Source organism: Colletotrichum siamense (genome assembly GCF_013390195.1).
Source record: "Colletotrichum siamense strain Cg363 chromosome Unknown KSG_Cg363_contig05, whole genome shotgun sequence".
Classification (NCBI taxonomy): Eukaryota; Fungi; Ascomycota; class Sordariomycetes; order Glomerellales; family Glomerellaceae; genus Colletotrichum; species Colletotrichum siamense.
In genome coordinates, this window is record NW_023501018.1 from 2586271 (window position 1) to 2611233 (window position 24963).

General features: G+C 54.4%; 4 protein-coding genes across 4 annotated transcripts; 2 read left to right on the forward strand and 2 right to left on the reverse strand.

The window, feature by feature from the left end:
- Window positions 1-1119: 1119 nt before the first annotated feature.
- CGCS363_v008268 (Uncharacterized protein) lies at window positions 1120-2220 on the forward strand (the record flags this gene model as incomplete). Its single annotated transcript, XM_036640117.1, has 1 exon — window positions 1120-2220. One exon carries the CDS (start codon window positions 1120-1122, stop codon window positions 2218-2220), a length of 1101 nt encoding a protein of 366 aa, XP_036494974.1.
- Window positions 2221-2543: 323 nt separating this feature from the next.
- CGCS363_v008269 (uncharacterized protein) lies at window positions 2544-5390 on the reverse strand (the record flags this gene model as incomplete). Its single annotated transcript, XM_036640118.1, has 2 exons — window positions 2544-4181; window positions 4236-5390. The coding sequence occupies 2 exons, from the start codon at window positions 5388-5390 to the stop codon at window positions 2544-2546; spliced, it is 2793 nt and encodes a 930-aa protein (XP_036494975.1).
- A 3213-nt stretch (window positions 5391-8603) lies between these two features.
- On the reverse strand, window positions 8604-12323 carry CGCS363_v008270 (Calcium channel YVC1; the record flags this gene model as incomplete). The annotated part of the gene is made up of 5 exons (XM_036640119.1): window positions 8604-10401; window positions 10452-10520; window positions 10569-10640; window positions 10695-11970; window positions 12038-12323. The coding sequence occupies 5 exons, from the start codon at window positions 12321-12323 to the stop codon at window positions 8604-8606; spliced, it is 3501 nt and encodes a 1166-aa protein (XP_036494299.1).
- Window positions 12324-17355: 5032 nt separating this feature from the next.
- Window positions 17356-24712, forward strand: pyrABCN (the record flags this gene model as incomplete). The annotated part of the gene is made up of 4 exons (XM_036640120.1): window positions 17356-17968; window positions 18018-20488; window positions 21050-24604; window positions 24656-24712. The coding sequence occupies 4 exons, from the start codon at window positions 17356-17358 to the stop codon at window positions 24710-24712; spliced, it is 6696 nt and encodes a 2231-aa protein (XP_036494298.1).
- Between the last annotated feature and the right edge of the window lie 251 nt (window positions 24713-24963).

The window sequence follows — 24963 nt, forward strand, 5'->3', positions numbered from 1 at the left end:
ATGCCTCGGAGTCTCTGAAGGACTTGTATAGTCTCAGGTCACTGAGGTGGTTTGTGGAAGGGTGAAAGGTAGAAGGCTGTGGAAGAGGAGGAGGTGAGAAGGAGACCTCGAAGAAAGGCAGCAGCTTAAATAGACCAAAGGGTCCCGAGCTGGTGAAGTCGTCGAGAAGGAGCATTCAGCACTTAAGAGGAAGGCAGATATGGGTTGAAGAGGGGATAAAATGGATTAACGAATTGAGGCAGGAGTTTCAAGAAGAGAAGGCAGGAAGTACCCTGCCATACAATGTGAGGATTCTTTTCTGGATTACGGGAAGCAGCATATGAGCAAACAGGACAAAACTAGTTAGAACAAAACGAGCCTATTGTGGTCCAACGGCTTTCAAGAACACAGAAATTCTTAGATTACCTATGTCCACCTGGTGATTCCATCAACATCCTGCTTGTGGTGAGCCAGTGTCCATTGATCGTGATCAAGTTGCAAGTTGATGCACCCCTGCAAGACGTCTAACGAATAAGGGAAAGGGGTCTTGAGCTTGCGCCATTCGGGCGAATATTGTAGTGACATGAAGGGGAAAGAAGTGGAAGAACATGCGAAAGCTTGAGCATGTAGCAATATGGCTGATTCTCATAATAAACGCCAACTGATACATACATACCTACCTACACTGACGGGTGGCACGTCTGCTGAGTCCGAGTCGTCCATCCCAATTCCGTGCAGGGCCAAAACGTAGTTACATCCAGACCCCTGCACTTACCCCACCACCTTCCCCTGTATGGAAATTAGATAAGATAAGAAGCTAGACCCTGGAGCGGGGCACCCAACAGAGTGCCGTCGCCACCAGAGAAACGTCTGGTCGCCATTATTCTCGTGATACACCCGCCCAAGCAATCAAGATCCTGTTGTTGAGTACTAGCCAGCTTAGTTCAAATCGTCACACGCCACCATAAGACTCGGTCGCCACTTGGAGCTTACACGGGATCAGCGCCTCCCGAGACCCCTATCGAGAGATATTTACCTCGTGCGCCTTCGTGTTTCTCCCCCCCCCCCCCCCCCCCCCCCCCCCCCCCCATCCGCCGCTCGAACGCACCCTGACGACCTCGCAATCGTTAGATCGCAAGAATGTCCAACGACGATCAACCCCAGACCTTGAAATCAGTCTTCGCATCCGCAGAGAAGAAGCGGCACACCCTCGAGAACTCTTACGAGGCTTCTTCTCCCACCTACCACGATGACTTGCGCACCGCAATCGCCGAGTACGAGGCCTGCCTCGAGATCGTCTCTCGCGCCGCCCTCTTCTCCCCCAACGAGTTCCTTGAGGATCTTCCGACCTCATCTCTGCCATACCTGATGATCACATCTCATCTCGCCGACCTGCACCAGAAGGCTCCCTCCCGCCGCCCCATCGAGCGCCGGGTCAATCTCGAGCGCGCCCGCGAGTCCTACGAGACCTTCCTCGGACTCCTCGACTCCTACGACCTCCTCAGCGAGGACAACAAGAAGCTGTACTCACGGTACACGGACGACTCCGTCGCGTTTTCCACCCTGGGAGGCGTCGACCCCGCGAAGCGCCGCGACACCAAGATTGCCAACTTCAAAGCCGAGCGGGCGCTGAAGCAGCGGCTCGAGACGCTGCGTCGCGACCCCCGGTACCAGGGCGATGAGGGCGACGACGAGATTGTGCGGGACCTGCACCTCGCGCACGCCGCGTATGCTACGCACATGGCGTTTCAGGGCCTGGAGGGCATCAACCGCGAGCTGGAGGTTTTGGCGCAGGCCACGGTACCGCTGATGCCGTCTCCGACGTCTGTCGAGGAGGACAACCGCCGCCGCGCCGAGGATCGCACTGCCGAAGGCTTCACAGACCGACTGGAAGCGCCGCGCCGGCTGCACAGCATGTTTGGTCAGCCAGGCGGCCCTCTGCTGACGAAGGAGGGCAAGCCACTGCAGCCATTCACCCTCGTGGGCAATAGGCAGGAGATGACCGCCAACGTGTTCCGGCCCGGTCACAACCTGCCGACGATGAGCATCGACGAGTACCTGGAGGTAGAGCGGGAGAGAGGTGGTATTATCGAGGGCGGCGGTGACGCGAGCTGGCACCGGCCAGAGCCGGATGAGGACGACTTTGACAAGGCGGACGAAGAGACGATGAAGGCGAGAGCCTGGGATGAATTCGTCGAGGCGAACCCCAAGGGCTCAGGAAACACGCTGAATCGGGGCTGAGCGCCAGCGAATTTGGGTCGGTGATTGGAGTACATATAGGAAGGATGGGAGTTTGCGCATAGATCAAAAGGGAAAATACCACGATTCAACGCCACCAGCTCACTGGTGAGCCATCAATTTGAAAATTAAAACGTCCGCATTGACATAAAGTAGCCCGTAATGCCTATTTGCCTGTTTGTCATTGACTTTCGTCCCGTTTCCTGAACCTTAAACTTTTCTCGTGTTTACAAGCGTATTTATCTCGATGATGGCACGCCCAGAATAGTCATTGCCCTCCTTGACGCCAAAAAGTCCGTAACAAAACCTTATCCCCGATTACTCCCCTAAACCATGATTAAATCTTCGTCTTCCTCATCCGCAGAGCAAACAGATAGTGTAGCGATGACCGACGGCGTAGAAACAGTCTCTGTGCCGTCATTGTGCAAAGCAGACAGGTCGCGACTCTCCGTCGCAGACCCTGCATCGACGATGTACTCAGGGGTTGCCTCTCTAGACCGACTCTCTTCCGGCCCAATCTCCGTCATGACTTCATCCAAGTCATCGACATCTTCGTCTTCAAAGTTCAACGTGTCGGCATCCGACTGCTCAGAAGTCTCGTCGAGCACAACTGCACCCACTGCGTTGGCGATAGATTGTCCATCTCTAGGAATGGCGTACTTTGCGTCCGTAAAATCGTACCCGCCATCAGTGAAAGACTCTGAGCGCATTGAGACATCGTCAGCTATGACCTTGCCTCGATTGAAGACCGTGGATATGCCGTCCTGAACATCCACACTACCGGGTCCTACGCTACTGCCCCCTTCCAAACGCAGCTCTCTCAAGACGCTGCTCACAGAACCAGCCGTGCTTGACGCATCTGATGCAATCGATATTCCAGTGTGGTAAGCCGGTCCAGGCCCTGCCGGTCCATATTCGGCTGGGGGAAGAGATGGCTCAAACACACCGCCCGTGCCGTCGTCGTTTCCACCGGCCCAAAGAGGGAGGAACTTGTATTCATTGTTCGTCAGGGTCAGTAGAAGATGACCGGTCATATTCATGGGGATTTCAAATCCGATGCGAACTGAATCCTGACTGAATGGGTGGAGGAGCGACTTGAGATTTTCTTGGAAAGACTCCGGATCGAAGGCGTGTTGCGAAACCATCAACGCTCCCCCCGGCCCAAGATTCAAGACTGCCCTCCAAGCCGGATCACGCCTGAAGGAAGGATGACTGACGAGTACATTTTGCGTGGCGATCCACAATTCGGTGGCCAAATGATAGAAGTTCAGGTTCTTCGTTCCGACCGTGAATAAGTTGAAAGTCCACGTGAGATTTCCCCACTTGTCCCTAATATTGTCGTATATGAAAGGACATAGTGCCTTTTGGACATCGTTGAAGTAGTTATACGTCAATTCAAAACGATTGAAGTGCTGGATATCGACGTAAGTCGCGCGATGATCGTCAATTCTGTTCAGCCGGTCGGCGTCCAGCAGTTTGCCGATTACTTCGATGACCACCTGGGTTTTCCAAACCTTCTTCAAGGCTTCGGCCAATTTAATGGCCTTCTCCTTGGCTGCTAGACAGGTCTGATCGTCGGGAAGGCTCGAGAACATGACGATGAGCTCGTTCAGGCGAATCCATTCCGGTATTTGCAGGTCATCGAAAATGTTGTCGCTCATCAATTGCTTTACAGGCCGCGAGACACGCTCAACCATGGCTCGAGCAGCATGCTGAATGAGGTTATTGAGGTCGTCGCCGGGATCGTGACGTCTGCGGCCAAACACTGTGTAAGTGGCGGCCTTGGGCACTCCATTGGGAGCAGCAGCTTCTTCGATGGCCAACTCATTGACCAGGATTCGGAATGCAGAACGGGTGACATCCTCTGACTGCAAGGCTACACCAATCTGTAAGCTTTCTTCAGGAAGAACTTCAATGAACATGGTATTGTTAGCGCTCATGAGCCATTGAAGAACCTGGTCACGCTACGCTTTTTGTTAGCAGAGTCTCCCAGGGGCGATGTTTAGGAATGGACTTACGACGACATGCGTGCAATCCAGAATCTTCGCGACAGCCACCAAAGTCCAAACTCGAGGGGCAGAGTCAACAAGGACTCGCTTGTCGGAAATCATGTACATAAGGCGGAGGATGTTCACGCGGTGGCGGACAGCGCAGTAGTCAGGAATCCGACGCCATGAAGGAACCGGCTCAGGTGTTAGATCCTTCTTGGACTTCTTCTCCAGCAACCTAGCAGCGGCTCCTTTGGTGGATGTGTATGTCCTCTCCGAGGACTTTGCAGTCTGTGGACCAGTCTCTCGTAGGCTCTGTGCGATTGCTGTCTCGATCGCGCGTTCCATTGCAACATCTGTCTTCTCTGTGATCTGACGTGAGACCATGCCGTTGGGCGTGGAACCTGGCTTTGCCGTTGCAGTGGCCTTATCACTGTCTTCCGGCTGAGGATCCTTCCAGCAACCACATATATCATCGTGTCCAGAAACAACGTAATCGTCAGTGCCGTACTTGTCGTACGCCGTCCACCAGTTTATGATGCCGGGTGTCAGGGAGACTTCGGTCATCTGGAATACGAGATCGTCACCCTCAGATGGTGGGGTCAAATCGAGAACGAACTTGATACCGTCGGGGAGCTTATTGACCAGCTTTCGCCGACGCATAATGCGGTATTGGTGCGTGGGACTCAGCATTTCAGCAAACTTGGATGATCCGGTTGCCTTGAGCTTCTCAGAGTGCATGCGAAACTCCACCGAGTTCCAGGCATAGACGAAGCAGTCGACATTATCGGCAGGCTTCGTAGGGGCCGGGAAGTCAACAAAGACTAGGGTGTCTCCGTCTGAAAGTTCGTTTCGAATGTCATGAAGAAGGAACTGAGAATAGCGGCGGCGCTCGATATGCGTCATGTCGGCCTTCAGAGTGAAAGCGGGCTGGGAAGTCGGCGCGTAAACATCTTCCTGTGATCCGGACCCGTTATCGAGGTCGTCCTGGAGGTTGTCGTGCGTAGTGTCGGTGTCCTCGACGGTATCTTTCGTATCGAAGAAATCATAGATATTGACCTCGTCGGTGTTGTTTGCGATGCCATGGTTATCATTATCGTGGTCGGGAGCGTATTGATCCCAAGAAGAAGGGAGATCGTCACCCGACGGTGGCTCCATAGGAATGCCTCTATCCCAATCGTCCATTTTGAAGACGACGTCGAAGGCGACAGGAGAGATGCTCGTGAATTTGCGAGGTAGTTGGACGCGGGCGCCTGGTGAAGTATGCCGATGTGAGCAAGCGCGGAGGATGCAGCAGGTCTGTTGCAGAGGCCCGAAACGGATGGTGATGCGCAATCGATGAAGTAGAATATCCGAGAGAGGAAGAAGAAAAGAGGTTCAATTACTTGAGGCGTCTTGGGTGTCGTAAATGAGGCGCACCGGGTGGTAGAGAGGTTGCGCAGCCTTGTCCAGGCAGCAAGGCCTCGAGGAGTCAGATGTTTGATGCAGGTGAGTCTACCTAAGGCTCCTGTACCCGGGGCGTGCGGCGGGAGTCTTTCAATGGGGTCGCAAAGGTTGAGATCAAACGCGAAGGAGCTACTTGGGTAGATTTCCGAAAGGAGCTTGTTAGCTTCCAACGGCCAAGTCACCAACAATGAGAAAGTACGATGATAATGCAGCCAGATGGTGAAGGGGAGATGCGGCGGAGGGGTTGTAGAAGTGAGGTGAAGCATGCCTCACAAGTCTACCGACTTGGAGAAGGTACCTTTTGTTTTTTTTTTCGGGTCGTGGCTGTTCGGGCAGGAGGTGAACACAAAAAGGGCATAAGCAGATGGAAAGGAAAGGCAGGCTAGGCAACCCGTGACCCTGTCTGGAGCTCGGTATTCGACATGGAATTCAAGTAGAGGTGGATGTTGCTTTGGACCCTCGAGTACCTCCTCCCGTCTACTCCAGTGTCAGCGTGAGACCCGAAGTTGATTCGGTGTGGTTCGTTCTCCCAAAAAGAGCAGCGGCCACGTTTAGGCCGATACGTTGGTGGCCGAGAGTCACACTCTTCTTGTTTGGGAAGAAGATGAGAAGAGCAACGTACTACGCAGTAGTATCCAGGAAGGAATCTTAAGAAAGTCTCGTGCGGGCCTTCTTGATCAATGACAGTTTCAGCCAATGTACAATTTTGCTACACTTTTGGAGTCGTGAAGTGATCGTACCAAAGTCCCATGTCAAGTACCTGGGTCTCATATCCACCTTAGGTTGGAGAGACATTCAGCACGTAGGACCGCGCCCTCATTTGTTCGTTGTTGACGTTAGGAACCGTGGAATGAATGTCACTGCTGCCTGCACGTCCTTGCCTGCCTGCCTGCCACGCCTGCCTACCTAGGTACCTTACCTTACCTTCCGAGCCATGCAACAGTGGGGTAGCGGCAGTCATACTAAGTAAGGTACCTAGGTAGCCCCCGCCTTCCCGCCCTGGGTACCCATAGCGGGGAAGCTTCACCTCCTACCTAGATAGGTACTTTAAGATGAAGTACCTAAGCAGGTAAGGTAGACAGGCACCTCCAGCTGCCCGAAGTGCCTTCCTGATGGCTCTACAGTCTAATTACAACCCTAGGTACCTACCTTACCCTTACCTTCGCACGCAGTACATCGCGAGGTACTCCCGTTTTCCGCTTTGGCCTTCACTCCCGTCGCCAAGTGAGAAGAACACAATGAGCCTCGGAATTCATGTTCGGATGGGAAGCCAAAGTGACATTAAAACCAGAGGCTTCGGGCAAGGCTCCAGCTACAAAGCTTCCGTATTCTCACAACGGTCCTTCGTGTTAGTCTCAGCGTACATTACATGATGTTATCTTTGATCATGGCTCTGCATCATTATTCCACTACCTCAGCTTCCCTGCATAGTCTTTTGCTCCCCAGGCTCCTCGACCAGGCGTCGGCTGAAACCCTGTACAACTCTAAAACTTGCCTTATCATTCTTCGCATGGCGTACTGGCCCTTGACTTGAGCGCGCGAGTGCCGCCGTCCGGCATGAGCTTCATGCCGTCTTTCTGCGATAAGAAACCACGCGCAGTTAGCTCACGTATCTTTTAGCCAGTATCTCCCGTCGAACTGATAGCTCGTCAGGAAGACGGCTCTTTTCGCCCCAAACTGTTTGTGTGGCATGGCCATATACTCCATCGCCTAGCCTCAAGCCACGTCGCATGCCTTCTCACAACTACCCCAATCTTTCCTAGCCCGAAATGATTGTCGTGTGCCGTCCCCCGCTGCCGTCTCCCCGAACCCGCCGTCTAGAAACCCAGCAAACCCCGGCCACAGTAGTCGTTCATTTGGGTTCGTTCTAGGCGTCGTACAGGGGCCGTAATGGCACTTTTCGTGCGTTCCCCAAAAATTAGGTAATCGTCATGATGTAGTCGAGTCGTCTGATCCAAGACAGCAAACAGCTCCCTTCCGTTTCCCCAACAAAAACGAGTGCCCCTCCACCTTTGGCCCCAAGATCTGGAGCTAAGCTGAGGTGCCGAGGACGTGGAGATCTACTTAATGCCCCCCCTCCCACGCCTTCACACATCGAAAGCGGCCGGTCTATACGCCTACATTGCGTCTGGGAGCTGAAGTTGTCACTTCCCTAACTCCATCACCAATATCGTCTTGATATCTGCCATCATGGATCCCAAGCCAGCCATACCAAGTCAGATTCGCCCTGGCGTGTAAGTGTACTGTCCCGTCACCTGCCCTAACTTCCGCTTGCCGTACGATATCCGCCACCCTGAACAGCATACTGACACACCGATGCAGACGTCACCGCGGCGTGCTTCTCGCTGCCATGGCTGTATCAACCGCTATAGTCGGCATCAGATACCAAGCCAACTCCAGAAGAACAAATGAGTTGAACCAGCGAACAACTGCCCCCTACTACGTAACTGTCGACAGGAGCGGCGGTGGAATCTGAGATGGCACGCATATTCATCACGTCTGAGCTGGCGATGCCTAAGGCTTTGCTCTTGTGTCGACGCCCTGTTTTGGTGGCGGTGGACGGGATACTATCACTCACAGCAATACAGTTCTGTGTGACTTGGACACGTCCAGAGTAGTAACTCGGAGTAGTAATCCAGGGGAAGTGCAACGAGAGTCAACGGAAGACAAAAATGAATTTTCGTACGTATCAATACAGGAGACTGTGATGACTGGAGGGAAAATGACCTCGAATCGATCCTGGCGCAAACTAAAACACCATCATTACTCCATTTACATGTCCAAATGCAACACGCAACCAGCTCGCGATTTATATGCGACTTGACTTAAAACAGGTCGAACTTCCAGAGAAAACCTCTGGTTCCAAACGCCCCAGCGATGCGACAATTACCAGCTGTGACTGAGGTATAGCGCGCCAGAAAATGCCCAGCAAATCAAAACGCGTCTCCCCTTTTACATTGAGCTCCTCTTCCCTGGCGCCATGCTCTCGCTATCGGAATCATCGCCAGACGAGTGTGCGACTTCCTTGCCCTTCGCTTTTGCGCTCAGCAAACCCACCTTTGGCTCCAGCATGCTCTTCCGACTAGGAGGGCGCTTGCCAGTGGTTCTCCTGACCATCTTGGGTCTCTCAGCACCTTCTTCCTTTCTCGCACCAGCAGGACTTGCCAACCCAGAAAACTTCTGAAGTTCTTCACCTGATGAGTTGCGGCGTGTAGTCGGGGCAGTCGAGTTCGAATTCGTCTTAAGCCCGCGCAACTCCCTGGCAACGTCGGCGAAGCTCTCTTCCAATGTCTTCATCCGTGCCAACACGAGCTTGCTCATACGGTTGCTATCACCGGAATCTTGACCGCGTCCCGCTCCGTTGAGTCGCGCGTCCTTCATCAACGCCATCGCCATTTGAGTTTGGAAGCTCGACGGCATGCCTCCCGTCGGGTCGTCAGGTGCTATGTTGTCCGACAAAATGCTCATGTCAACCGAGGATAGTCGTCTCATCTGGTTCGGACGGAGCCGCTGGTCGATGCCCGTGAGCGCTGCTCGGTTGGGCGCAGTCTGAGTTGCGTCCCTAGGTGGCAGTATAGGCCTGGGCCGTGTGTTGGTTGTCACGTATGTCTGCCGGCGCGGCGAGCGATGGCCGCTAGTCGCTGCCGGCTCGACCACCGCAGCTCGACTAGTCTGCACGCGCGCGCGAGTGGGCGGTGGCTCCGGTGACGAATGAGAAGACGAGCTAGGCGGTCGGCGCAACTCCTGAGGGGCGTATAGGATTGTGTTCGTCGACATTGTTCGACTGTGAGGTATGCGGCGTGCTGAGCGAGGGGTAGCGGCGATGGATGGCCGGCCGCTCGAACCAAGTGATGACGATGTAGGCGGAGCAGCGCTGAAACGCTTCGACATCGGCGTTGTAGTGAAGTAGTCGTCAATCTGAGTCTGGTGAATCACCGGACCCCGACGACTCTCGCCTGCGTTTGTTGCGATGTCCTCCTCTTCTTCCTCATCATTTGTGACAAGCTCATCATCACCGTCAGCGTCCGTCTGCTGGTTCTCTTCTTCCTTGGCCTTCGTTGCCGCGGCTATCCCTCGGAAGAAAGAACCGATGGCAGGCTGTGACGTAAAATCTGCGGGATCGCTTGCAGCCGATCTGATGTCTGATATTTGACGAGACCGCTGGGATCGAAGCTCCCTCGAGAGACTCAATCGACGATGCCAGTCAGGTCGTATGCTTTGGCCGCCTTCCATCGTCGGCCACTGAGGGACCTGGGGAGAAGCGTCGGCATCATCGGCCTGATCCATCCAGTTACGGATGGCATTTTGCGTTTTCCTTCGTTCATGCCGTCTTTGATTCCGCAACGTGGTGATGCCAGGACCACGCCGAAACACTTCCTCCAAAGCGTGGTCTTTCTGGTAGCCGGTAACAGATTCCTCGCGAACCCGCACGTTGGGACTGAATAACGCAGAGCGAGCCGAGGGATCAGCGAACGAAATGGTTCTATCACGCCCATGGTGGTGGTTTTCGACGAGATCCGTTGGCTCGAACATTGATGGCGCCAGCCAATACTTCTCATAAAGATAAATTGAAAAGAGGAGAGGAAAATGCGTGACCTTGATGATGGTCCTGTTCAGCCGGACAAAATGCTTCAGCGGCATGCAATACCGCAGAGGCATGAGCAACCACGCGAATATGTTTCCTGGCGCAACGTAGGAGAACAAGGCATCGTTCTTGACCATGGAGATCGTGTTAATGGCGAAGAGAAATCTAGATTGTGTAAGTAGATTGATTTGGCGATGTAGATGGCAGGGACCCACTGATGTTCTTCTCTGGCATTGGAAGCGATCTTCATAAAAGAGTTGGTCAAAACGGTAATCAGAATGGTGCTGCTTTTGTTAGCTGGAGCTGAAGAAAATGGACGGGACTGGGCTTACACGACAACGAAGTGGCAGAGAATCAGGAAGAAAGCCATGAGCCCTCTCTCAAGCCAATTATACACGGGCCAACTGCACAAAATTAGTAACGAAGACACAGGTGGCTGTGGTGGCCATGTGACTTACACGTCCCAGGCGGCGGGAGTGAAGCCCATCAATATCTGGAAGATCTTGAAGGCTATATCCGCCGCATCGTTGTTGCTATCTGCGAGGGTGAAGAAGACGAAAAAGCCGCTACATGCGATGAGAATGAGAATCGCAACAGCGGCAAGGTCGACTGCCATCAAACGGAATGCAATGAGCAGCTGGGAAAAATATGGGTAGTGGTCCAGTACACTGAAGATACGGGGCAGCAGCAGAATGGCATTCGCCGCGAGGACATCGTACGCGGAATCATTCCAATGCTTGGGATCCACGAGGAACACTCCGTATACACGCATGAAATAGTAGACGATCAACAGAACCAGGATTCCCAGGTCGAAGACGTTCCAGAAGCTCATGATGTAAAGTGAGAAACCCTGCTCGTTGAACCCAACAAGCTCATCCAGCATGAACCCGGCACTCCAAAACCAAAAGATCAGCTCCAACGAGCTGATGCGGGCTGAACGCTGGGAAAGGACAGCGAGAAATAAGCCGATGAGCACAAGTAGCGATAGTGTCGAAAGGAAGAATCTGTAGCGGGGAACCCGCAGGCGGGAAAGCTTGAACAGAGACGCCTGACGAGGATCGTAAAGAATAACGCTCCGTCTGCCTAGCACAGATTGGTTCTGCTGCCCTTCCTTCTGGTTCTGCCCACCCAAAAGCGGCGTCCGCGCATCTGGCAACCCCTGGACCGGAGAGGGTGGCGGTTCGCGGTGTAAGCTGTCTTGAGACGAGTAAAAGCTGATGGCACCGTTCCAGATGGCTTCTAATTGTTGGACGACTAAGGGATGGGCGAGAAAGTGCTTGGCGGAAGCACGAATAGCGACTTCTAGGGTGGAAGTTCGTGCGGCAGTAAGGCGTGCCTTATTTTTCGGATCGTTCTTCGGTGCATTCGCGGGCTGAGCCCCGGGAAGTCCTTGGAGAGGATAGAAGTCATATGAGAGGGCGTCGATAAGTTCGCGAGTGTTGTACTCCTTGAGGAGCTTGAGTGCCAACAGCTCACATACCAATGCCCTAGTGTAACTTGTTCCAGCATTGCCCGGGTATAACTGGCCTTCCTTGTTGAACTGTAAGCAATTTGCCATGAGGCAGTAGAGAGTCGCGCGGTTGAACTGCTGAGTTCTGATTTGTTGCTGCATAGGCTTGACCAGGAACTGAGAGACCTGCGGCGAGCGTATCTGATCCCATGTCAACGTCGTTTCGGTTCGGGTCTGAATGATGATGCGAATCGCGTGGGTGATGCTGTAGATAGGCAGGGAGTCTGTGAAGTTGTTGTTAGTCCGAGTTGAAGGAGACTTGGGGTCTAGCCAAACGATGCTCTAGCTTACCGAGATATGACTCCGAGAAGAGAGGAAGGACAGGCATGGTACGATGGGGAGGGTCCTCGTCATCCACGGCGTCGGGATCGTCCCCAGACTGTGCTAAGCCATCGTCTTCCTCCTCTTCTTCCTCCTCCTCTTCTTCATCCTCGGCCTCAGTGAAGTCTGCTACCGCGTGTCGTGATTCGCCATAGTGGCGATAAGCTGGTCCGGGGGAAGGCGAATGCCTATCGTGAAGTCGGTCAATGCGACGACTGCGATTGCTCTGCTTGGGTCGCAGCAGAGAGGAAAACATTGTCCAGTCGGAGTGAGAGATGCAGCCCGCCGCCTTGTGTTATTGCATCTCACAGCGCCATGGGGCGGAGACCAAGCAAGACTGTATGGAGACGCGATGTGGGAGGCGGTTCGAGAGCACCGGAGGGAAAGGGGCTCAAGTTTGGGTTGCCGTGGATGCGAGAGGCCGTCGAGAGCACCGGCAGGCCGAAGGAGGCGCGAAAGAAGGTAGAAGGAGGTAGGGGAAGGAAACGGCAGGTCGAGCACGGGAGTAAATAAGAAAGTCCAGACTCCAAACCCGGTGGGCAAGGTATGCGACTTGGGATTGGCGACTGCGACTGCGACTGCAACTGCAGCAAGGTCAGGTCGGGCCAGGATCCCAGGATCCCCGTGGTCGAGACGCAGAAACCGATGCAATGTTTTGTGGGGAAGCCGGTCAAAGTCTTTTTTTTTCTTCCTCGACAGAACAGACGAAAGTACGGGAAAGGCAATTATGTATGTAGGTGGGCGAGTGAGAGGACTGGAGGGCCAAGGGAAGAGAAGAAGTACGGATAGCACAAAGAACAAAAGAGACACACTAAGAGTGCAGCGTGCTAGTTTGGAGAGGACAACGGCAAGCAACATGCGCGCCTGGAGCGCGGATCGAGATTTAGAAAGGACGATGCGATTTTTAGCGCAAGGTAGTTGGACAAGTACACACGCAGTATGGCAGTTTGGAAGAGCTAGGTGAATAAAAGGCAAGGCGAGAGATACTGCATCAGGCAGTCCTCCGGTGCAGGCAGTAGGGACATGGAACTTTCAGGAGGTGGAAGGCAGGCAAGGTGTAAGGTTCGGCAGAGACGAGCAGTGCCACAAGTGCTTGGTAGGTAGCCCCAGGCCTACGACCTCTGGGTGCTATGCAAACTGCTGTTGGCCTGGCCTTGCCTTGGTTTGGATCCGATGTTGATTTTTTCGGTAACGTCGAAGGCTTGGAGCTGATGATGAAAATAGTCGGTGACGACGTGCATTGGTCAGGATAGCCTGCGATAAGGAGACACACACCACCAACTCACTCCCACCTTACCCGCCGCACGCCAACATGCAGCAGGCAGTGACACCACACTACCTTACACTGGCAAGTCATGTCATAGCCTAGGGTCGTCTTCCTACCTCGAGGCAAAGTACTGTAGATTATTCGTCTAGTCTAACTAAGTCTTGCAGCCAGCGAGAGACGAGAAGCCGTAAACTAAGAATAAGGCAGAGAGGAGGCAGGATAGGAGACTGGAGTGCGACGCGCTCAGCGGTGGACAGTGGAGAAGAGTGTCACGTAGTGTCGCGCGTGAAGTACACGCCAGACACCAGACACTGCACAGTGTAATGGCGTCCAGAGTGACCTGAGTGCCCAGGCCTCTCGCAATTGATGAATCAGGTCTCGCTAGTGCACGATCCCTGAGGGGTGGGAGTTGGCCTCTAAAAAGTGGAGTGCAACGCTGCAAGTGCTGCAAAAGCTGCAAGTGCTCGCAAATGTGGGAAGGCCAAACCCACGGGATGACACTGGCGTCGCTGGGGCCCTTCGCCTACGAAAATTGAAATGACCCCAATATAACGGTTCTGGGATACCATGTTTTCTTGCGCTGCACTTCAGCCACAGGCCCACCTGACGCTCTAATCCTTGAATCCGTCCATTGGAGACTGACTGTCTTGGGGACTCTCAGACTCCAGGCCAAACAAAACATGGATATTCATAGATCATCACCATCCCGTATGAAGGAAGCAGGCAGCGGGCGGGAAACCATAAAACCAGGAGCGAAAAGAAGCCGAGCCGAAGGAGGGCAGAGGCATTAAACTGCAGAGCAGAGCAATACGAAAGTCTTTTCAGCCCTGCTTCGTCTGGAGAGATAAATGCCTCCAAAAAAACAACCCGCGCCATCAGACGAAAAAACGGGCGAGACATGTAACCGCATGACTTCTCAAGGGTTTTTAGCACGCGCAAAAAAGAGTGGAGGACCGACATGGAGGGGTCGCAGACAGACACAGGAGCTGGAGACAACCGCCGAGCTCCTTGAGACCTTGAATGAAAGGACCCGCGGAGTAAGACGATGCTTGCCATGATGTTTTGTTGCATCTACGATCACCTACATTGCGGAGACCTCCTACGGCTACTTTCCATCCTTGATTGCAGTCTGCGTGGACGAACAAGGTCAGCTCCAGCTCCAGCTCCAGCTCCAGCTCCAGCTAAGATCAACCTCTCCTGCTTCTCATCTGCACTCTGCAGGACCTGCGCGGCCGCACGTCGTCACTTGATGCCGGGGTCGGCCTGGGCCCCGTCCAATGGGTCGATTCTGTGTCTGATATGTCTGCTCTGCCGGCCCTGAATCACTACAATGGAACATGTACGAGACCATTGACGCTCACCGCATGCCTACCCCACGCCTCCAAACACTCAACTTACACCACCACACCTCACCCAGACCACGACTCATCCTTCTCTTCCATTTGTAGGCGAGACGAACAAGTCCAGCCGGTCAACTCGCCTCCTCATTCCTTGAGCCCCAGAGTCGCAGTCTTTGGCCTAGTGAAGCTTGAGTTGCTTCCATACCACCCCACCTCGATACACCCCAAGCTATCCCGCCGTCCCGTTGGTCAAGCCCGTCACCGCCATTGGCATCACCCACACACACGGATGCACAGATGGCACCTGTTCACGCCGGGGTGCGACGCTGCTTTTGGGGGTCACACCCGGACTAAACTGCGCTGCCCGGGTTTCTCCTACACCATCGCTTTGCGCGATGCTCCTGCCGTTTCTCATCCCATCATCCACCGCCTTTGCCCTGGACTTGGAATACCCGTCTTGAACACCACCTCTACGAGACTCGGCCCTCGGGAGCCATCTCAGACAGACAGCGGCAACGGGAGGACAGCCAACGGGGTCCGTCACGACGATTCACGCTGCCCTCGCCCCAGCCTCCGCCTCGCATCCGCCAGCGTCAACTCCGCAAGCTTGGGTGTCCCATGTCGAGACCCTCTCATTTATCTACGTGTCTAAGCCTGCACGCAAGCACCAGCAGAAGCCCGTCATGCCAGGTTACATCGGAACACATGATCATCGGCGATTTTGTCGATTCAGATCGCCTCCAGGGTTGTTTCCATCACTAGATCCAGCCCAGACCAGCCCAGCACAACACAGCACAGCACAGCAAGGCACAGCAAGGCACAGAACAGCACAGAGACTTGCATCGCAGTCCTGCAACTGCAGTTGTGCGAACCCGATGCTGGGCAACAGGAGATTTCCCCAAATTCCCGCGGTACATGCTGCCAATTGCGTGGGAGCACGGCCAAGCTTCCCATGTTCTACCCAGGTGTTTTCCTCCAAGCCAGCGAGCCAGTCCATTCCTGGCATCTTCGCGCAGGGCTCGTGGCTGGGTTGCCAAAGAGGTGCTTACTGTCTACCCACTGTTGATACCCTTACCTATCTCGGGACAGCTGCCGCCTATATCATATTGAGGAATGTCAGCATCGTCACTTGACTTTCCTCACACTGACACACTGCATTCCTCCTTATCACGTTCAAGGCTCGGGACCGCAGCCGAGACCATCTAGAATCCCGTTGCTAGAGCAGTCGCTTGGCGCGTGCGTGAGATTTAATGCTGGGATGTCCCACTCCGACAAATATGAACGGCGAGAGCGACATGGAAATGCGACTCTGCCTCAGTCCAGCCCTGCACGCATCAGCCGAGTCGAGCTCTGAGGTCGTATGTGAAAGAAAACTCGCTACCGGCCGAATGCACAGCAACAGCTGGATCGCAACGAAGAAGGCAGTGATTTGAATTATTGGTGTAAGTAAGTGCAAGGAGAAAAGACTGAAGCGAAACTCAAAATAGAGACAAGAATGCGCAGAGCCAATGAGCCGGAGCGCAATGGACAAACACAGCATTCCAGTCGTCACAGTGTTCCCGGATCTCTCTTGGCTGGGGATGCTCCACTCAAAACCTCAGCACCGGCATCGGCGGTATGAGGTGAGCTGTGCCGTCACCTTGGTCGGTGAGCCATGGTCAGACCCCTCGTACCCCTCCATCATGTGTGCCGCCTGTGAACCCCAGCCTTTCTTTCGTCGCCAGCCACGAAATGGGAATGTCTGGATCACCAACAGCACTCCCATTGAACTCCCAAACAAAACTGCGCATACGAGTCGTGAGCTTGTCACCAAACCCTAGGCCCGTCCACAGGAATAATTCCCAGACGCGACGGCAAAATCAGCTGCCAGCGTCCATTAACAGATAGTCTGGTGCAGATGGTAGATCGTGACTCGACTCGGTCATCGGGACGATGCACCGCGATCCACTCTGCCACCGCATCTAGTTGTCTTGAAAGCTTCAGGACGCACTAGTGGACAGACGAGAAGGAAAAGAAAATTCTTCAAGGACGACAACAAGATTACACAAAATTCTGCACCGTAGAATGGCTGAGGTGCTCGGCGGGTTTGGCTTGTTGGCGTGCAGTGCTCGACCGCTGGGCTTTTCCCCGCGGCCCGCCTGTGGCTAGAAGCGGCAACATCAATCTTTTCTGCCCACTAGGACGATGGCGCTAGGCCTTTTTCCACTGACCGCCCGCTGTCAAATGCCGTATTCTGCAGTCGGATCTGTGTCAGTGCACAGCTCGCAGTCCCGCCGCCCAAGGATGGTGCTTGCTCATTGGACAATCCGGGCTAATGCTCACACACATCCCACAATGTACATCCCGGGCGATGAGCAGGGAGGGGACCAGACGAATTTTTTGGCTATGTAAAAAAAAAAAAACTTTTGTTGCTCCCTCTTTTTCGAATTTTTCCTCCTCCTTCTCTCTTCTCCTCCTTCTAACATGGTTGTCTAGAACCTCACGCGACTTCCCGAAGATCTATCGTGGCAGATGATCGCTGGGAAGCTACTGAACCATCCTCCGAGACTCTGACCACGAGCTCGCTGCCACTTTCTTTAGGCACCTCTTTTGCTGTAAAGCCAGCCCTATCGAGAGTTTCGTTCCCTGTCGTTGTCATTGCCCCGCATCACACGAAGGCTCCCGATCACAAGAAAAAAAAGATGGCCGCCATCTACCCCCCGGCTTCGGCCCGCCAGGTTGGCTCTGACGATGAGGGCCTCATGGCTCTCGAGCTTCGCGACGGCACCGTCTACCAGGGTTTTAGCTTTGGTGCTCAGAAGAGCATTGCCGGAGAGCTCGTCTTCCAGACTGGTATGGTGGGGTATCCGGAGTCGGTGACAGACCCCTCATACCGCGGCCAGATTCTGGTCATCACCTTCCCCTTGGTTGGCAACTATGGCGTTCCCTCGCGGGAGACCATTGACGAGCTCTTGGGCGACCTGCCTGCCCACTTCGAGTCCTCCCAGATCCACATCGCCGGTCTCGTCGCCTCCTCCTACGCCGGCGAGGACTACTCCCACTTCTTGGCCGAGTCCTCCCTTGGCACATGGCTCAAGGAGCAGGGCGTTCCCGCCATCTATGGCGTTGATACCAGAGCCCTCACCAAGCGCTTGAGAAGTCAGGGCAGCACGCTGGGCCGATTGCTGCTCCAGAAGAAGACCATTGCGAACGGCACCACCAATGGCCACGTCAATGGCGTTGCTTCCTTCTCCGTCGACGACTTCCAGACAGTGGACTGGGTCAACCCCAACGAGAAGAACCTCGTAGCCGAGGGTGAGTCCCCCGACGATACCTGGATTTTGCACAAGCTCACTCGTCTTAGTCTCCATCAAGGCCCCTAAGCTGTATAAGCCCCCCTCGAGCGTCACCGCCAAGAAGCACCCGTCCGGCAGACCCATCCGTGTTCTTTGCCTGGATGTCGGTATGAAGTACAACCAGCTGAGGTGCTTCCTCAAGCGTGGCGTCGAAGTCCTGGTCTGCCCCTGGGACCACGATCTCGTAAAACAAGCTGGAGAAGAGTACGACGGTCTTTTCCTGTCCAACGGTCCTGGTGACCCGGCCATGCTCGACGTTACTGTCAAGAACATCCAGGCTGCCATGGAGAAGACCAAGACTCCTGTCTTTGGTATCTGCTTGGGTCACCAGCTGCTTGCCCGCGCCTCCGGCGCCAAGACCGCCAAGATGAAGTTCGGAAACAGAGGCCACAATATTCCCTGCACGAGCATGATCACTGGAAAGTGCCACATCACTTCTCAGAACCACGGTTTCGCCGTCGACTCCAGTTCTCTCACCGCCGACTGGAGGGAACTTTTCGTCAACGCCAACGACGGTAGCAACGAGGGTATCGCCCATCTCTCCAAGCCCTACTTCAGTGTCCAGTTCCACCCTGAGAGCACGCCCGGTCCCCGCGACACTGAGTACCTGTTCGATGTCTTCATTGGCACCATTGAGGACTGTGCTGCCAACCCCAAGAAGCTGAGCGCCCCTGTCAGCTTCCCCGGCGGCACCATCGAGGAGAACGAGCGCCTGCACCCTCGTGTCCACCCTCGCAAGGTCCTCGTCCTCGGCAGTGGTGGTCTCAGTATCGGCCAGGCCGGAGAGTTCGACTACTCCGGTTCCCAAGCCATCAAGGCTCTCAAGGAGGAGGGCATCTACACCGTCCTCATCAACCCCAATATTGCCACCATTCAGACGTCGAAGGGTCTGGCGGACAAGGTCTACTTCTTGCCGGTCAACGCGGACTTCGTCCGAAAAGTCATTCAGTACGAGAGACCCGATGCCATCTACGTTACCTTCGGTGGACAGACTGCCCTCCAGGTTGGTATTCAACTGAAGGACGAGTTCGAAGAGCTCGGAGTCAAGGTCCTGGGTACTCCCATCGACACTATCATTACTACCGAGGACCGTGAGCTCTTCGCTCGCAGCATGGACTCGATTGGCGAGAAGTGCGCCAAGTCCGCCTCTGCCAGCACCGTTGACGAGGCCATGGCTTGTGTCAAGGATATTGGTTTCCCCGTCATTGTCAGAGCTGCTTACGCCCTGGGCGGCCTTGGCAGTGGTTTCGCCAACAACGAGGCAGAGCTTCTCGATCTTTGCAACAAGGCTTTCGCCGCCAGTCCCCAAGTTCTCATTGAACGCAGTATGAAGGGCTGGAAAGAAATCGAGTACGAGGTCGTCCGTGACGCCCAGGACAACTGCATCACCGTGTGCAACATGGAGAACTTTGATCCTCTGGGTATCCACACTGGTGACTCTATTGTTGTCGCGCCTTCTCAGACGCTTTCCGACGAGGACTACAATATGTTACGTACTACGGCCGTCAACGTTATTCGTCACCTCGGCGTTGTCGGAGAGTGCAACATCCAGTATGCTCTGAACCCCTTTTCGAAGGAGTACTGCATTATCGAGGTCAACGCCAGATTGTCCAGATCTTCTGCACTGGCGTCCAAGGCAACTGGTTACCCCTTGGCCTTCATTGCTGCTAAGCTTGGCCTCGGCATTCCTCTCAAGGACATTTCCAACAGTGTCACCAAGTCGACCTGCGCTTGCTTCGAGCCTTCCCTTGATTACGTCGTGGTCAAGATGCCCCGTTGGGACTTGAAGAAGTTCACCCGCGTGTCTACCCAGCTGGGATCTTCCATGAAGAGTGTCGGTGAAGTCATGAGTATCGGCCGAAACTTTGAGGAAGCCATTCAGAAGGCCATTCGTGCCATCGACTATAACAACCTTGGTTTCGGCGAGACCAAGGCCTTGATGTCGATCGACGACGAACTGCAGACACCGTCGGACCAGCGTTTGTTCGCCATCGCCAACGCCATGCACACTGGCTACTCGGTCGACAAGATTTGGGAGCTTACCAAGATTGACAAGTGGTTCTTGCACAAGCTCAAGGGCCTAAGCGACTTCTCAAAGTCGATGACCAACTACACCACCAGCGATATCTCCAAATGCCCCGACATCCTTCTCCAGGCCAAGAGACTTGGATTCTCTGATCGTCAACTCGCCAAATTCTGGAGCTCTAACGAAATCGCCGTCCGCACTCTTAGACAGGAGGCCAACATCATGCCTTTTGTTAAGCAGATCGACACGGTTGCTGCCGAGTTCCCTGCCTACACCAACTACCTGTACCTGACCTACAACGCTTCCGAGAGCGACGTCACCTTTGACGATCATGGTATCATGGTCCTGGGATCTGGTGTTTACCGCATCGGTTCTTCTGTCGAGTTCGACTGGTGTTCTGTTCGCGCGATTCGAACTTTGAGAGAGCAGAATTACAAGACCATTATGGTTAATGTGAGTCTCAATCTTCCCTCTCTCCGTCACACATCACACTTGCAGTTTTGCCATCTCGGCGACACTCCTATCATCCCTTGCCCTTCTCCATTATCTGCGCTCTTTGTCTCTGTCTCTATCGGCGCTCTTTCTGTCTCTATCGGCGCTCTCTCTGTCTCTGTCGGCGCTATCTGTCTCCGTCTCTGTCGGCGCTCTCTGTCTCCGTCTCTGTCGGCGCTCTCTGTCTCCGTCTCTGTCGGCACTCTCTGTCTTTGTCGGCGCTCTCTGTCTCTGTCGGCGCTCTCTGTCGGCGCTCTCTGTCGTCTTCGTGTTCTGTCATCATGTACACTTTCTGGCATCCTATATTTTCTGTCTCCCGTTGGGTTCTAGACATTTTTTTGGGTTGCCACTGTCCTTCCATTCTTCTTCTCGTGCTTTCTCTTGATTCCCCCCCGCCAAACTCTCCGGGACTACTCACCCCACCCCACCTTACCATCTCACCAGCTCCGTCGCAACATCACGACAACACTACAACACCACAACATCAATAATGAATTGAGAATATGCTAATAAAAGAGCCAGATGAACCCGGAGACCGTTTCCAGCGATCATTCAGAAAGCGATCGTCTCTATTTCGAAAACCTGGACCTCGAAACTGTCCTCGATATCAACGAACTTGAGGCGTGTGAGGGTATTCTCGGCGCCATGGGCGGCCAAGCGCCGCAGATGATTGCACTTCCACTGCACCGTGCGGGTGTCAAGGTTCTCGGAACCTCTCCGGAGATGATTGACAATGCCGAAAACCGTTACAAGTTTTCTCGTATGCTGGATACCATTGGCGTCGATCAGCCCACGTGGAAGGAGCTCACCAGCTTCGAGGAGGCAAAGAAGTTCTGTCAGAAGGTCTCCTACCCTGTCTTGGTGCGACCTTCTTACGTTCTTTCGGGTGCTGCGATGAACACCGTCTACTCTGAGCAGGATCTCGAGAACTACCTTGCCCAGGCTGCTGAGGTTTCTCGCGAGCATCCCGTGGTTATTACCAAGTACATTGAGAACGCCAAGGAGATCGAGATGGACGCTGTTGCCAAGGATGGTGTTGTCGTGGGACACTTCATTTCAGAGCACGTTGAGAATGCTGGTGTTCACTCTGGTGATGCTACTCTCATTCTACCTCCCCAGGACTTGGAGCCAGAGACCATTGCCAGAATCGAGGAGGCCACGCGCAAGATTGGCGCTGCCCTCAACGTCACTGGTCCTTTCAACATTCAGTTCATCGCCAAGGACAACGACATCAAGGTCATTGAGTGCAACGTCCGTGCCTCTCGATCCTTCCCCTTCGTCTCCAAGGTCATGGGTGTTGACTTGATTGAGATGGCTACCAAGGCGATGATGGGTAGACCCTTTGTTGAGTACCCACCCACCACCATCTCCGCCGACTGCGTGGCTTGCAAGGTGCCCCAGTTCAGTTTCTCTCGTCTTTCTGGTGCCGACCCCGTTTTGGGTGTTGAGATGGCCTCCACTGGTGAGGTTGCTTGCTTCGGTGTCGACAAGTACGAGGCGTACCTCAAGGCTCTCATTTCGACTGGATTCAAGATCCCCAAGGCCAACATCCTCTTGTCCATGGGTTCCTTCAAGGACAAGAAGGAGATGCTGCCGTCGGTCGAGAAGCTTGCCCGCCTCGGCTACAAGCTGTTTGCCACCGCCGGTACCGCCGACTTCCTCCAGGAGCACAAAATCCCTGTGCAATACCTAGAAGTCCTCGCCAACGAGCAAGAAGACCAGCGTTCTGAGTTCTCACTCACTCAGCACTTGGCCAAGAACATGATTGATCTGTACATCAACTTGCCTTCCAACAACAAATACCGCCGCCCCGCCAACTACATGTCCAAGGGTTACCAGACCCGTCGCATGGCTGTTGACTACCAGATCCCTCTGGTTACGAACGTCAAGAACGCCAAGATTCTCGTTGAGGCTATCGCCCGCCACTTCGAGCTGGGAGTCGCCACCCGTGACTTCCAGACGAGCCATCGCACCATCACTCTGCCTGGGTTGATTAATGTTGCAGCATTCGTGCCCGGCATTGCCACTCAGGCCAGCAAGGACCTTCTGGCTGTTACAAAGGCCTCTGTCTCCGCTGGTTTCAGCATGATCCGCATTATGCCTGTTGGTGTCAAGGCTTCCATCACGGATGCTCTCACCTTGAAGATTGCTCAGCAGAGCGCTAAGAACGGTGGCTTCTGCGACTTCAACTTCTCCGTTTCTGCCACCTCTGACAATGCTGATCAGATCAGCCACGTCACTGGTGAAGTCGGTTCGCTCTTCATCCCCTTCAATCACCTGTCTGGTAACATCAGCAAGGTCGCCGCCGTGACTTCTCACTTCGACAAGTGGCCCACTCACAAGCCCATCGTCACTGACGCGAAGCTGACCGACCTTGCTTCTATCCTGCTCCTGGCAAGCCTGCACAACCGCAGAATCCACGTCACATCTGTGTCCACCAAGGACGACATCAGGCTGATTGCCCTCAGCAAGGCCAAGGGCCTGAAGGTGACCTGCGATGTCTCCATTTTCTCTCTGTACCTCTCGCAGAACGACTTCCCTGATTGCGCTCTCCTTCCCACTGAGGCTGACCAGAACGCCCTCTGGGAGCACCTGAGCACCATTGATGTCTTCTCCATCGGAAGCTTGCCATACCAGCTCGCCAGCTCCCTGGGCAAGACTGCCGACCCTGCCGTTGGCATCGCCGACGCTCTACCTCTCCTGCTCACCTCCGTGACTGAGGGCAAGCTCACGATTGACGACATCAAGGCTCGCCTGTACGACAACCCCAAGGAGATCTTTGAGCTCCATGAACAGGTCGGCACCACCGTCGAGGTTGAGATTGACCGCCCCTATGGTGTTCAGTCCACCTCTGGGTGGTCACCCTTCGAGGGTCGCACTATGCGCGGATCCGTTCAGCGCGTGACCTTCCAGGACAAGACTGTCTGCTTGGATGGAGAGCTGCTGCCTCTGCCTTCTCTCGGCAAGGATATGTCGACTCACGGCGCTCTTCCCATGTCGCCCACGATCAAGCCTCAGTTGCAGTCCATGACTCACCCCGAGAGCCCCCGTGACCGCCGCCCTTCCATGTTCAACTCCACCAGACCGTCCAAGCTCCGTTCCGCGGATGGCCCTCTTCCCAACAAGACCTTCGGCACCTTTGACGAGCTTAGCCTGCCGCCCCTCCACCCCGCGATCGGCTCCAAGCTCCACGACCTTTTGTCGCAGCCCTCATCTTGGAAGCAGCACAGCGTCTTGTCTGTTACCCAGTACACTCGTGCTGACCTCCACCACCTCTTCACTGTGGCCCAGCAGATGCGTCTCGGTGTCCAGCGTGAGGGTGTCTTGAACATCCTTCGTGGACGCGTTCTCTGCACCTTGTTCTACGAGCCCTCCACTCGCACCTCGGCCTCTTTCGATGCTGCGATGCAGAGACTTGGCGGCCGCACCGTTGTCATCTCCACTTCCCACTCCTCCGTTCAGAAGGGTGAGACCCTCCAGGACACCCTCCGCACTCTTGGCTGCTACGGTGATGCCGTTGTCCTCCGACACCCCGAGGAGTCGAGCGTCGACATTGCCCGCCGATATGCTCCTGTTCCCGTCATCAACGGCGGCAACGGAAGCAAGGAGCACCCCACCCAGGCTTTCTTGGACCTCTTCACCATCCGTGAGGAGCTTGGTACTGTTCAGGGCCTGACCATTACCTTCGTGGGTGATCTTCTCTACGGCCGCCCTGTTCACTCCCTCATCTACCTCCTCCGCGACTACGGTGTGCAGGTTCAGCTTGTCTCTCCCAAGGGCCTGGCTCTGCCCGCCGAGGTCCGCGAGTATCTCATTGCTTCCGGACAGCTTCTGTGCGAGTCCGAGGAGCTCACCCCTGAGATCCTGGGCCGCAGCGATGTGCTCTACTGCACTCGTGTCCAAAAGGAGCGTTTCCCGACGGTTGAGGAGTACGAGAAGGTCAAGAACTCGTACCGCATCGACAACCGCACCCTCAAGTCGGCCAAGAAGGATATGTGCATTCTGCACCCTCTGCCCAGGAACGAGGAGATTGCGCCTGAGGTGGACACCGACCAGAGGGCGGCTTACTTCAGACAGGTATGTCTCCCCTACCCCCGTCTTTTGGGACGCACACTAATACATTCGCAGATGAGATATGGTCTGTACTGCCGCATGGCACTGCTTGCGTTGGTTATGGCACCATAGATTTGGTTTTCTTTCCTTCCCTTTATGTCGGAACCGGAAGACAAAAAAGACATGAAAAGTTTTCAATGTTCAAGATTTGGGTTTGATTCGGTGTTATTGGGGTTTCTTTTTATGATATACATAGAGCAAAGTAGAAGCAACTACTTTAAACCAATGGGCGTAAACGCGATAAGACATCATGGCTCGCGCCATGTGTACGAAGGGTATGGTTTTATTAGGTTTATTCGGGCAGTGCGTACTGCGTTGCGTGC